This window comes from Hermetia illucens, chromosome 1, assembly GCF_905115235.1.
Source record: "Hermetia illucens chromosome 1, iHerIll2.2.curated.20191125, whole genome shotgun sequence".
Classification (NCBI taxonomy): Eukaryota; Metazoa; Arthropoda; class Insecta; order Diptera; family Stratiomyidae; genus Hermetia; species Hermetia illucens.
Window position 1 is genome coordinate 147502111 of NC_051849.1, and position 14176 is coordinate 147516286.

Below are 14176 nucleotides of genomic sequence, written 5' to 3' on the forward strand. Positions count from 1 at the left end.
AGAATGGCCCTACCAAGAATGATGCCAAATGCAGGGGGGCCGGAGTTTACTTATTGGCTGCTTATAACCACAGTGGGGAGTTCCATCATGCTATACACAGTTGCAGTTTGGTAACAACGTTGCATGTTTTATGTAACGTGCATAAACTCAGTACGGTCGACGAAAGAACTGCCCCAAGCATGTGTTCTGCTTTCAGCCTCAAATGATGACCTCGGGAATGACATCTTGGCAAAAAAGATGAAGAACATAAATAACTTCAAATTGAGCTTTCCTTTATCGCAAGTGGAAAAGCCGAAGGGGAGAGATCTATAAGTAGATGGCAACGGCGATGAGACCACAAAGATCGTTGGAAACTCAGGTTGATCCCTAGCATTGGGGAGTCCATGAAGAGAAAGGATATCAACAGTACCTGTGCAGGTTTAAATTGGACACCTCACCTGATTGTCCAAACTGCGATTTCCAAATCCAAAAGAGAGGCAAACAAGACACCGGTTTAAATAAAGTTTTGTGTAAAAACAAAAAGAAATGCTTTAATGCGATTTAAGTCACCAATAGATTAACGCCAGTAAGCAATTAATATTTCGACGATGGAACCACTTCCAAACTTAGCGCATTTTCTTCTGGCATAAGTCCGTTACTTTGTATCTGAAATATTGGAGCTAGTCAAATCTCTTCTATTGCCGGAAATCTACTAGTATTGCCAGGTTTGTGAAACAGGTAAACATCAAATAGACACTATAAACACTTTACATCCGATTTAATAGAATTTTTATTGTAAATTCGTAGATTTTTTCAAAAAATTACTAATTATTATATATGTAATTTTCAATGAGATTTTATTCTTAAACTAAAAATGTCACCTAATAGAAGCGTTCCACAGATTACTCTACAAAGATGGACTATATTTTCCTTATTAATTGCAATTTTCGTCTTAGTGAAATATTTTCTTTCCTCAACTTTTCTATCTTATTTTGAATTTGAAGTACGACTGCGGAACTTTTGCTTATCCTCAAGTTCTTTGCATTCCTCGGGCAATTTTGGGTATTCGAAATAATATGCGACTTGCATTTCTTCATTAGATGCTTCTCTTCTGTTGCGCGTTCCTTAACTAATTTCTCGACATTGAAACTGAATACTCTGGTATCCTCCAACGAATCTCCCCGACAAATATTGTCCAGATTCATAAATTTGTATAGATTTTCTTTTGGCATGGATTGATTTTGCATATTTTTCGGAAATAATTGGAATACAGGTTTCTTCTCAACCTTTTCAAAAACAGTTAAGGGAGTCTCGGAGAAGTTGTAGACTTCTTGAATGGTGAGGTTTTTCAAAGCGTCTCGAATTTTAGTATTTTGATTTGGCTTTTCCTTGGAAAGAAGCTTAGCTTTCAGATTCGTCTTTTTCTTTTGTGTCGGGCAAGAGCCAACCTTGCACTTGGTTTCAGCTTCATATGGCGAAATTAGTTTGTTATAATCTATCATCTTCTTCTTCTGTGGAGGAGAGATTTCCAAGGTAATTCCATTTGAGTTTATTCGATAGTTTAAGTACAACCTGGGAAAATAAGTATACAAGAATAGTAGGTTTCAGACAATTAACCAGTTCTTAACTATGGCAAACTTACAAGTATTTGTCAAAGTTCAAAGTATGCTTTCCAATTTTCGAATTTTCTGGCAAATATATCACAAGAGGCCTTTCAGTCATAGTATCTCGTAAGAATTCTATAATTATAAATTTATTCGTCACAAATTGAAAATATAGAAAATAGTGAACACTTTCATCGATTTCCGCGAAAATTATTGGAATGAAGTTTACATGAGTGTGGCAACTATGATTAGAGTTGAAATGAACCAGTTTTTCGAAATCCCTTATAAAAACTTTTTATTGATAAATTCGGATTTAAACTTTTCGATAAAAAGCATATGAGTCCCATAAACTTTCAACTTGCTTGAAACATACCTTATGATGGAAGTCAAGAAAAATATGGGCGCCCTCAATTAAAATCGTATTATGAGAATTAGCGAGGACACCAAAATTTTATAAAAGTAAGGAGGTTATTTAGTTATAATAATTGATAGCAAATGGCTCGCTGCTTCACCAGTTCTCAAACAAAGTTTTCGGTTACCTTTCTAGAATGTTCCACGGAATATAAAAGGACTCAAGTTCCGCCCTCGGAGTTGACCCAATTTATTCGAAACAATGATAACTAGCCTGCCAAATGATGTAGAGGAATTTAAACAAGTTGGGAAACCGGAAACTGAATGCTTCGAACCTGGTTACAAGAAAGTTAACGGGGTACGTGCCATTATTTCTTATATAGAGGTTTTTCATAAACCCAGGTTTTCTTATACCCAGTTTTTCGAACCAAAGTTTCCTATAAGGAGATTCTAGGTGAAAAAAGAAGTGGTTTTATACGTATGAATGTATGTTTAATCAGATATATATATGAAAAATACAACATATGTACATATAACCATTATATAAAAGTCAATCAATTACTTACATACCATACCTTGGAAGAAATCGGTGACTTTCTTTTGTTTCCCAGTCGATGTTGCGCGACCAATCTGTCAATATTGCACGGAGTATGGAATACTGCTGGGTCGCTCAAACAACATTCAGAAAGAAAAACCTGCAAAGTCGCCAGCATGTTTCTTTGAGACACTTGCAACTACTTCCTCAGTGCCAGCATCTTCCTCTTCGGATTCTTCGTTGTGAGCATACTGTGCAACAATTTTTTCATCTGTTTTCACTCAATTTCACTATCGACATTGACGAAATCTTCAAAAGTAGAATTTTGGACGTAGGCGGTAGATAGGTAAGAATTGTCGACCACGCTGTTTCCGACACTGTTTCCTCTGTAGGTTCGATAGCCGATCCCGCGACCGTAAACTGATCGGTATGAATGTTGAAAAAACTGGACTTTTTGAAGCAGTTTGAAATTGTGGTAGCTGTCACATCGTACCATGCTTTTCGTACGAATTCCATGGCCCCATGGTCACTCCTGGCAGTTTCAATGTGCCCTATAGTTTCTTTAGGATGCGGTTTACTATCGTTTTCCTGTACAAAACCTTGTATATTAAATTTTGTATAATACCTTGGTCCAAATGTTACAGTGTGCTGGTGGTATTGGCAGGGAAAAACAGAATTTTGACATTGCCGTTCTGGGAATTTGGTCTGTGTCGAGCAATTGTCTATAAACAACACGATCTTCTCCTTCTGGAATTTTATTGTTCAGATAAAGCCCTTTGTCCACCCGATGAAAAATTCCCGTGTCAAAGCCATTTCATCAGCGCTATGAATATCGTTTTGGGAGTAACAACTCAAAAGGGATGGTAGGTGTGCAATCCATTGTTTACACACATCGTCGTCCATAGTTTTACTTTCGCTACAAATTTTTTTGAAAGCCAAATTGTTGCTTCTCTTAAACCCCTCTAGCCAACCATTGATACCAAAAAATTTTGTAATGTTTAGTTTTTCCGCAAATTGCCGATCTTCTGATTTTATGAGCGCGGTGAAGAAAAATTTTACACTCAAGAGGGGAGGGGGGGTTGTATGTATGGGGATTTCCCACTAAACTGAATGACAATCGACATTTATCATTGGGTAGGGAATCTACTAACAGCGTATAACTCGCTTAGTGACGTAAAACCAATGGTTCGCTAGTTATCCAATCGACGAGCATAAGAAGTGTCTTAGAAAGTAGAAGGTATTCGAAGGGATGGGTAAATGGGAATGGAAAAAGCAACACTCTTGGAATAATGACTTACGAAAAAGTGAAATGATGGGCAGATAAAGATCAGCAAAATTCAAAGATATGAGTAAGTAGTATTTGTAGTTTGAGAGCTAGTGCTGAGTAGTGTTTGTAGTTTGAGAGCTAGTGCTGAGAGTAAGTATAGCAAGGCTTGGAAAAACTGTTAAAGTAAGGGAAACAATGAACTTGGAAAACCAAAAGAAAAGACGGGACTAGCATGGATTAACTAAGTAAGTACTATCGATCGACAGCTGGATCACATAAGCGGCCGATGTTGAACTTAGAGGATCGCAGCCCCCAATCCTGCGCGAAGTGACGGACGCAACATACAAGCGAATGCAAACGACAATCAAATGGTGATCTCTTTTCTCCTCCCACAGATTTCTACCAATTTCTTCGCCTTTAATGACAAGCAGGAAATGCTTTGAATGTATTCTCAAACCCCAACTCATAATCAATCGGTACCAGTCGGTTCATTGTCTGGAGCTTGGAGTATTCATTTCAAAATTCATGGTGAGTGATCTGAATACCATAAGACATTTCTCGGCTTAGAGATTTCTGCAGCTTCCAGTGTCTCGTCTCTCATCTTCTTCTTCAACCTTTGTCCCGTCCAGAAACGAGGTCGGCTCATTTTCTACTTGGCAATACTCCTGATCTGGATGTAGTAAACAGGAAAATAAAGCTTTGACATTGACGTTCATTATCCGCCAAAGCCCCCACTGTACTCAATCTTCCCATCAATTCTTTCGAATTTTTGACAGATTGCTTTCCGTTGATAGATCCCAATTTTTGATATTCCTCAACCAACCACTTCGCAATGCTGTAAGTAGGGGAGTTAGAATCTGCAATAATTTCCCTCATCTCATTGCCTGATTTGTGTATTAGCCATTAGAATGTAATTAAATATTTATTCATTTACAGGACCTAGATATAAGTTTTTTAAAATTCTAATTTAGCCATAATTATAATAGTATAGTATATAGTATAGATTTAGACTAGTATAAATACCCCTAATAAGCCTACTGATGAGCAGACTTGTTAGCACTGATAAAGAGAACAAGTGGATCCCGAAATATCGGTATTTTCAAAAATAAATATCTACATCAACGAAAAAGAAACAACAAGTTTTTTATTATTTCAAACAATATCTTTGTTTCCATTACCGTGAGGCCCCGAGTCGGCCACCACTCAGATCCATAGACTTCGGTGGAGCACACGCCAAAAAACACCTTTTGTGTAAAACAAAACCCTATGGAAATAGGTTTACTGTCTGTCTGTCCGTCACACGTATTTTTCTCGGAAACTGTAGCAGCAATGGATACCAAATTTGGTAGAAAGGTGGAAACTGTGAATGCTCACGCATACAGTGATTTACATCCTTTTACTTCGTATTTAAGGGGAGGCCCCCATACATGCAAAATGGGGTGTACATTTTTTTCACCAAATATAGTCATGTGGCGTATCAAATGAAGGGTTTGTCAACAATTGTCAGTGCATATCATTAGCAATTTTTTTTTTCTCAGTCCAGTTTTGTTCCCAGAAAGAAGCATTTGCGGGAGGCTCTGCTTTTTTGCTTCAATTTGAAGAAATCAGAAGCTGAATTGGATCGAATGCTTGTGGAGACCCACGGCGGCAATGCTCTATCGGAAACAACGTGCCGAGACTGGTTCCGTCGGTTAAAATATAGCGATTTCGGTCTAAGCGACAAGGAGCGTGAAAATCGGCACGGGAAAGTTAAGGACCACGAATTGAAGGCTCTTTTGAACGAGGACGATATTCAAACACAGAAAATGCTCGCCAAGCAATTAGGTGTCTCTCAACAAGCCGTTTCCACGCGTCTACGTGCAATGGGTAAGATTCAAAAGATTGGAAAATGGATGCCGCATGAATTGAACGATTGGCAAAACACACGCGAAATCTTGCTTACCAGACACAAAAAAAAATGTTTTTGCATCGGATTGTGACTGGCGACAAAAAATGGATTTATTTTGAGAATCCTAAACGAAAAAAATTGTGGGTTGATGTCGGCCAACCAACGATATCTTCTGCAACACCAAATTGCTTCGGACGGAAGATGATGCTGTGGGTTTGATCGGATCAGCGGCGTATTGGCTACTATGAACTGTTGAATCCTGGTGAAACTGTCGATACCTACCGTTATCACCAACAGCTCATCAAATTGAATGAATTGAATTGAATGAAAAACGGCCGGAATATCAACAAAGACATGAAAAGCTGATTTCCCTCCATGATAATGCTCCGTCGCACACGTCGAAAAAAGTTCGTAACTACTTAGGAGATGGGTGGGAGATACTACCCCACCTCGTTTATTAACCAGATCTGGCCCCATCCGACTATCATCTATTTTCATCGATGGGCGACTCGCCGGCTGGGCAGCACTCCGATTCTTACGCAAACATCAGAAAATGGCTTGATAGCGTGGTTTGTCTCGAAAGAACAATAATTTATTAGCATGGTATCCTTAAATTACTCGAGAGGTGGAAAACATGTGTAGATAGCAAGGGCCAGCATTTCAAAAAAAGTTGTCTTTGGTTCCTATAAAAAAACGCGTTTTTCTTAAAAAAAAAAGCGGATTTAAGCTTGTACACCTGGCACCTTATATGAAAATCTTCCAGAAATTACTCTGAAGACCGGGGCCTTTAATTATGTAATTTGTAAAACCTTTCCCCTTACAAGGTACGTGCCAGTAAAAATCATAAGACACTTGGTGTTTTTCAAGAAATCCTTTATGTATCTAAGGTGAAGTTTTTTCTACCGACTGTAACCGTGTGGGGTTAACGGTTTCCGACTAATTTTTAATGATCGATTTCTTGACAAACAACTGCTTGAATTCGCCCAACAAATTTAACTAGGAAATGAGTTCCAATATCGAAAAACAATTCCATAAATATTGTTATGGGACAAATGTTCACATTCAACTAAACAAAGAATGCTTTTTCCGACAGGGTCATCGTTTTCACCTACCAGGTATCAAATTTTTTAATTACTGGCTCCATAATATCGGAATATAATGTAGTGGGATCATCTCAGATACATGCCAGCTTCTGGAATCCGTTTTAGTATTTTACGATTTATTTAAATAAAAATGGGTGGTGTCTTATCTTTTTTACGGGTGCTGTATATATGTTTCGACTTTCCCCAAAGTAGTTACTTCGGCAGGGAAATTTCCACATCACTTAATTACTCCAAATCGCTTTCATCCAACGACGAACATTTTTTGGAATTCCTAGGAAACTTTCCATAATTGACGTGCAATTGTATGCGTGCAGTTAACATTTTTTTCTATTTTAATTTTTGTATTTTATTGTTCTCTGTATAATCTTCAATTATTTTTATCTTGTTATTCATTTGTGACTAATTACACTACACTTATAGCAGCAAAGCGAAGTGAGCAAGTGTACAAGCAGAAGGTGATTGTGAATTTTCGGTTCAAGATAAAAATGAGTGCCTGCTCTTTGCTTCGATTTCCTGGAGGTCGTGGATGGCCGGAACGTACATATATTAATGAAATCCTTTAGATAGCGCAAATAGATCTTTTTCTTCTGAAAGGGATTCTCGATGCAAACCAGTCTTTGGTATCCAGAATAGTTTACTTTGAACTTTCTCAATTCAGTGGCCTCGTCCTTCAGTTGGACAGTTTCGAAAACAATCAACAATCCGCAACATTTGGTTTGGGTGCCCAGTTCAAGATATATAGTTGTGTATAATTTTCTAAAGTCGGCTTTTACCTGAAAAGTACAGTCCAATGCAAAGTTTAACGCCACAGGGTCCCGGTCGTCCCTAGTTTTCACGCTGACTCTTGTTAAAGCCTTTCTATTATAGTGGACTCACGGGAGCAACTGACCTAGCCAAACTAGGATAAAAAATTAATGTTTATTGGTGTTTTGGGTTTTTATTTACTATACTAAAAATTGAATCAAATATTTTCTTTTTTGCTTTTGATAAGATTATGTTTATAATAATAAAACTCTGCAGCAGTCGGTCCCAAGCCCGGTTATGAAAGGAGGGGGATCGATGGCTTCAGTCTGCATGGCTGCACGCCACCGCAGCGTCGCTGGGGGGAGGTGAGGAAAGTGCGGAAACTTGGTAGACTTGCAAATTACTCACTGAGGAAACTATCACCACGCCTGGCAGCTACATAGGTATAAAATGCAAGTCCAAATATGAGGAGAGGAAGGAACTTGGTCACTGGGTCGGGCTCCCGTAATGGACAGCACAGTATCGAAACCGTTAATCGTGGGGCGATTCGACGTCTAGGTGCCTGTTGCAACTGATTCGCGACAATCTGTGCGACCACTTCTGCAGGTGCGTGTAGGCAGCGGATGAAATGGATCTCTTTATCATCCGCTCCCAGCAGTTCAAAGACCAGTACCGCTTCATTACTTGCAGCGACACAATCCCGTCCATTATCAGGGAGCGTTTTTGGCTTGAGGTCATCGCGGAAACTCTTGACCAAGAGTCGATGGGAGCGGAGGCACTGCAGCCAAAAGTTTCAAAACACGCCGAAGCAGGTTGAAGTCCCCGCTGAGTTTCGGGACTAATTCCAAAGCGTGTATAGAATTCTCGGAAATGGATCCTTTACGTCGACGTGCACGGTCAGAAAATTCGCGGTTTGGGTGGTCGAAAAAATCCATCATGGAAAACTCGTCTAGAACGTCGAGGAGCTCACCAACGCAGGACGTTGCTAGGCTATTTCAAACCAGCTCTGGAAATGCCAGCAGACGGATGAAGAATAATGTGCAGATGGTTTACCAGAACTATGTCAGTGACACCCATAGTTGAAATTTTGGACACACTAAAGCAGAAATTTTCTATCGCATACAGTTGTTTACGATATATGGTGAACGTCGCTCCAGCGGAGATTTTCCAGATCAATGAAAGAATTCCATTCATGCTGGGCATAAATTTTGCAGATATTTCCACCCCGGAGAATCGAAGGCGCCCAGGTCTGGATCGGGTGCAGAACTTCTGGTATAAAAACTTCACTAGTATCCATGATCAGCTGGCACATGGCATAAACCAAATCATTGTTCGACCGGAGAAATTTCCACCCATCCTCACTGCGGGGACAAACTACAAATTCATAACGTCCGATATTACTGACACGACGATATCAACAACATTCTGTCCGTTGATTGGAGGGAGTTGCGAGTCGGATCAAAGGGTTGCAAAGAAAAACTCATTATCGGCTCGGTAGTTGTTAAAAAACAACTAGAGGCCAAAGAAATCTTTTTAGTTGCTATATCGATTATGCCAAGGCTTTCGACACCGTCCCGCACACCTGGCTAATTGATGTCCTACATCTGTATCGTATTGATCCCAAACTAATAAAGTTTTTGACGGCAGCCATGGAAGGGTGACATACCACTTTATCAGTGCATTCATCTGATGGCACCAACACCTCAAAGCCTATCCATGTACGGAGAGGTATTTTCCAGGGGGATTCGTTCAGTCCACTTCGGTTTTGCATGGCACCCTTTTATGGCTACTGAATGATGCTAGGGAGCGTGATTTTACAATAGATGCCAAGTGCAAGTTGCCGACCTGAAGGATGCTCCGCTGTCCGAATTCCTGTAACGTGTGAAGCTGGTGCTCAAAACGCACCTCTAGCTATTCCTTCATTGGCTTATGCATTCGAAATACGGCCGTAGGCGAAGACCGACCTGGAAAACGTCCAGTGTGGACACGGACTATTATGTCTAAATTCCGAATGCATCTACCAAACTCTGCCGCGAAGGGGATGAAGCTGCCTAGTGGGGCATGGTTGTCGCAACGCACAAATCATCGCCAAGTCGACAAAACCTTGCATAAAAGCATGGGTTGATGATGGAAACATATCTGGTTTACTGATATGAGCCGCAGGTAGTAGCTGATAGTTTTACTTACAGCATGTATTGGGATAGGCAAGTTCTAACGGATTGTCACCTACCACACAACAAGCTTGATGGGCTGTTTGTTGACAAGACGGATCGCTGCGCATATATTATTGATGTTGCTATGCCCCACTATAGCAACATTGCACGGAAATACGTGGAGAAGAAGGTGAACTATGAGTCATTGGTTCGGGAAATCAAAGAAATTTGTCTCGAACGACCGGTTGAAGTTCCCATAATATTTTCAGCTGCAGGTATTGTACTTAAATCCCCAACGGCTTCTCTTGATGTCTTGGGGCTCTCAGACAGTCTGGTTAAAACCATGCAAAAGTACCCCATACTGCATACGTGTTCGATGTTGCAGCGAGTTTTCGACGGATTTTCCCGCTAATCTCTTGCGGGATTGTGGCGCCTCGAAAAATAATTATATTGACAAGAGAAGTCGCACTACGTCCGATAAGAAGTTGTGTGCCCCTTTACTGGTTATAGTATACCTATTAGCTGTAGTATGTCATTCAATCCGTTCTTCTTCGTTTTTCAGCGTAGCCATGAACCCACTTTACGACTCCATGGAATAACTCTGGTCCGTGTAGCGGCATCGCGCTGCCTTGTTATCTTTTAACCCAATGTAGCCTGGCACCAAGAGTATCCAGAGAAAATTTCCATACCCAGTTAGGAATTCACCTGCTTGGACCTTAATCCCGCTTGCCTGCCCCAAATGCGCTTTCGATCGTTGTAATTCATACCCTTGGCGGGTTTTGAATTGAATATAAACGAGCCAAATGCCACCTATTGCCGCTTTCGGTCACGCTGCTCCGCAGGGTAGAGGGGATGAGGCAGTATCTGATGAGATCGCCTCTACCCTGCGATCGAAACCGCATAGCCAATATTATAAATTTTTGTATTCCGGTGTTTGTTAGTTTTCCTGGGAGTTCATCAACTACAATCCCCCACATTTACCGTGATAATACCCCACTTTGTGGATATCCTTGAGTAGTATTCGTGACAATACCATTTATACCTGCCCATCCAGAAGGTCAGGAGGTTTTCTAATACCTTGTGGATCAGGGCATCTCGTATCTCTCTATGCGATGTGTTATCGAACGCTCCTTCGATACTTAAAAACTCATACAGTGCTATTTCTTCAGTTTCTATTCTATAGTTCATCCGTCAGCTGATACGGGCAGTTTCGATTAACTGTCCTGCCCGTTAAACATTTAACATGGATGTAGGGGTTTACACATTAGAACATCCCTTTTAATGCTTTAAGTAAAACAAGAGTATTCAAATCGATTCCATGTCTATCTGTTCGTCCCACCAGATTTACGTGGAAAGGACTGTCACAGTTGTCACACAATTTCGCAATAAGTAGTATAATTTTCTGTTCAGTTTAGGGGTGACTTCCAATCATCAGGCGGAGGGGAGTAGATGAATATATTTTTTTTCCAGAGTGATAACGTAACTATTTTTTTTTAGAATTTAATCAGGTAAGATATCAAAGGGATGGACTCGATTAATAATCTTTAGAATCGATTTAACTGTCAATATCCATTCAGCTGATATATAATGAAATCAGCACTAACGTTTTTTTTTCTTATTTTATAGCGGCTACAGGATGTCGACCCCTGGCCTCTCGAAGTTTTTCCCATTCTTCTCGATCAAACGATTACGTTCTGCAATTTCGGAAACCGTGCAACGTGTAACTTGTGTTGTCCGCTGAGTTCCCCTATCAGTTTCTGAATTTTGCGATCACTACGTTTGTCTTCCACCTTGCCTTTAAGTAGGCATCTGAAAATTCTTCTCATACGCTCGATATGACTTGCCCAATGAAGCTTTCGAATTTTAATATTAATGGCGGTTTCTGGTGTGTCATATAATACATAGGTACAATTCACTATTGTATCTTATTCCCCATCCGCCGTACACCTTTACTGGGAAAAAGATGCTCCTGAGGACTCACAGTTTGAAAGTATTTATTGCTTCTCTCCGGTGAGGTTCACCGTCTACATTCAATCCAAACCCGTCTTTCTTGTTTCACAGTTTTTAGTGCATCCATGACTTTTTCGACGGCATTGACTACCTCTTCGAAATATTGTGCCCATTGATTCTTTTATCTGTTCCAAGCAGATTTTGCGCTTTGTCCCTGGAAAATATGGTTCTGGGCTGCAATCCTGCTTGTTTTCCCTTCTCTCTCTTCTGCACTGAGCTGATTCCAGTTCAGTCAAGCCCTTGGGGTTACTTCCCGCTTAGCATATATTCGAGGAGTACAACCAGACCCGAGTCTGAAAGTGACTCAACTGAAGTAGCTCTTACTATAATACAAAGCCTCACTGGTGATAATCTGGCACCGTGAGAACTGGGAGAGCTCTCTAAGAGTATATGCTAAAGGAGAATTGTTAGTGGATGTGCTTGCCAGTTTAAGAAATAGTTTTTAATTAGAATAGTTATACATACAGTGACATTGAAATAGATTTACAAAACCTGCATGCTTTCGGACTAGGTATTTGCAGTTGCCCCTTTAGTGACAGTGGTTATTATTGCGGAGCCCTGCATAACTCTGAGGCCGCACTTCTTAATTGTGGCAGAGGTGTTAGATAGTCCTCGCATCCCCTAGCATGAATGTTGATCCTTCACTCAATATAAACTAAGGTCGCTACGCTACTCACGATGAAGTTCTGATTGTAGTCGTCAATTCAATTCGTGTTCGAATAGGGAACTTCAAGTTAATTTTTTGTGAAGTTGTATTCAGATCTTAAATTATGCATCTGCAGATCTGGTCTGGTAATTTCGTGTATTTTTCCAGCAGAGTTTTCAGCGGTTGTTGTGGGTCACCTGTGATATTGTCGATTGCTGCTGGCACTCTTCATCAAAACATACATTCTAGTTGTTCCGAGGTTCATGTTAGATGTTTTTCAGCTGACTTCACCTCGCATCAATTTTATCAGCTTCCTGGTGTCGGGTCAGGTCAGGGTCAGGGTCAGGGTTTTTCTAATGCTCTGACTAATTTCGAGGAAATTTTTTCGTTCTGGTAGCCGAGGTGAACTGTTTACTTCAACCTGTTGTTTGAGTGCTCTATGGGCACCAGTTCTTAACAAGGAGCGCACGTTCCAGGTTCTTAACTAGCAGTGCTTTTTCTTTTAGCGTGGTCGTCGTTGCATTTGGGAACCGATGCGAGGCTTAACTTCGGGTCAAAATAATAGTACACTGTTAGCAGTTTGTCAGCCTATTGCACTGTTCCCAATTTGGAGGAATCGACCCGTCTGTGCTTTACGGCGCAAAGAATTTGCCTTTCAGCCAGGGCCGTAGGGAGAAAATTCGGGCACGGGGTGATAATTATGCGCATAAACGGGGCCCGCGATGAAAATTAACGGGTCTGGGGTGAAAATTATGCGAGCCCCCTATTATCCCTTTTCCGTCATTGTAATATCTTTCCCGGGCCTCCGGAAAAACCCGGACTCGAGAGGGGGGATCTCCCATTTGTACCCCCTCCTGTCAGGCCTGCCTTTACCCTTTCTTGTCTGTAGCGTTGCATTGCCTACGAGAAAACAACGTGAAAGTGAATATAGATATTACATCAGCATGAATTACCGAAGTATTTGCTGAGGATGACAGTCTAGAAAACCACCAAAATGTAGCAGATCCTCTTCTCTGAAAAAATCACGATCTCACATCTACATAACATCGGGGTCTCAAAATAAAAATCATATCAATATCTTCTGCTCAAATAGAATTAAGATATTTTACATATTTATCTAAATGCGTTCTAGAAATACAAAATTTAGGATGAGCGTGAATAATAATACTAGAAAGTTTGATGAAAGTTCCAATATTATTAACAAAGTTGTAAAAGCCGGAAGTTTACAATTTCATATGAGTTTACTAGACCGTAAAATATCAAGACGACACGATCGCGATGATTCAATTCCGGTTCGCCATGAATTTTCGAATTCATACTTGCGGTGCCCTTAGAATTGGACTGCGTGAATGTAGCATTTAGGACTTTACACAGACCTTCTTGTGGCAAACTTTCGATGCTTCGGTTGTCCAGTAGTGATCAACACCTATTTCCGCACACGAACAGACTGTGCGTTAGTATAACATAGAAAAGGTGGATAGTGAATGTCTACAGACACTCCAATCCAAGTTCAGAATTGTGTCCCTATCTAGGGAACCAACCAATGCAGAGCAGACATATAGAACTAATGAAGCGCTTTAGTTTTTGGCGGTCGATGTTAGGAGACCGGTTGTCATTTCTCAAACTGGACCTCGCACTATACTCTTCCTGCTCACCTCCCCATGATCTTCTTATTCTGAGTTAATTGATGATGATGGACACAATGTAGAGCTTCCTTGTTTACATTATTTTCTGCAGTCATACCAAGTATGTAATCGTCGCTTTTGCTGAACTGTAGATCGAAGCAACGACCAACGATCTTTTTATTAAAATGAGTTAAAGCTGCACATATATCAACCTCTAGTACGTTGCTAAATAAGCTAGTGGGCATAGATTGGACCTTGGATGCGCGTAGAT

The 14176-nt window shown here is 40.5% G+C and overlaps 1 protein-coding gene across 1 annotated transcript; it reads right to left on the minus strand.

The window, feature by feature from the left end:
- Window positions 1-899: 899 nt before the first annotated feature.
- Window positions 900-1839, minus strand: LOC119646232. The gene is made up of 2 exons (XM_038046625.1): window positions 1622-1839; window positions 900-1551 (listed from the first exon to the last, which is right to left on the minus strand). The coding sequence occupies exons 1-2, from the start codon at window positions 1699-1701 to the stop codon at window positions 900-902; spliced, it is 732 nt and encodes a 243-aa protein (XP_037902553.1). The 5' UTR covers window positions 1702-1839.
- Between the last annotated feature and the right edge of the window lie 12337 nt (window positions 1840-14176).

Coding starts and splice junctions, on each gene's coding strand:
- LOC119646232 (XM_038046625.1), bottom strand. CDS start 1,701: ATGACTGAAAGGCCTCTTGTGATATATTTGCCAGAAAATTCGAAAATT. Junction 1,552..1,621: donor TTGAACTTTGACAAATACTT/GTAAGTTTGCCA, acceptor TTATTTTCCCAG/GTTGTACTTAAACTATCGAA.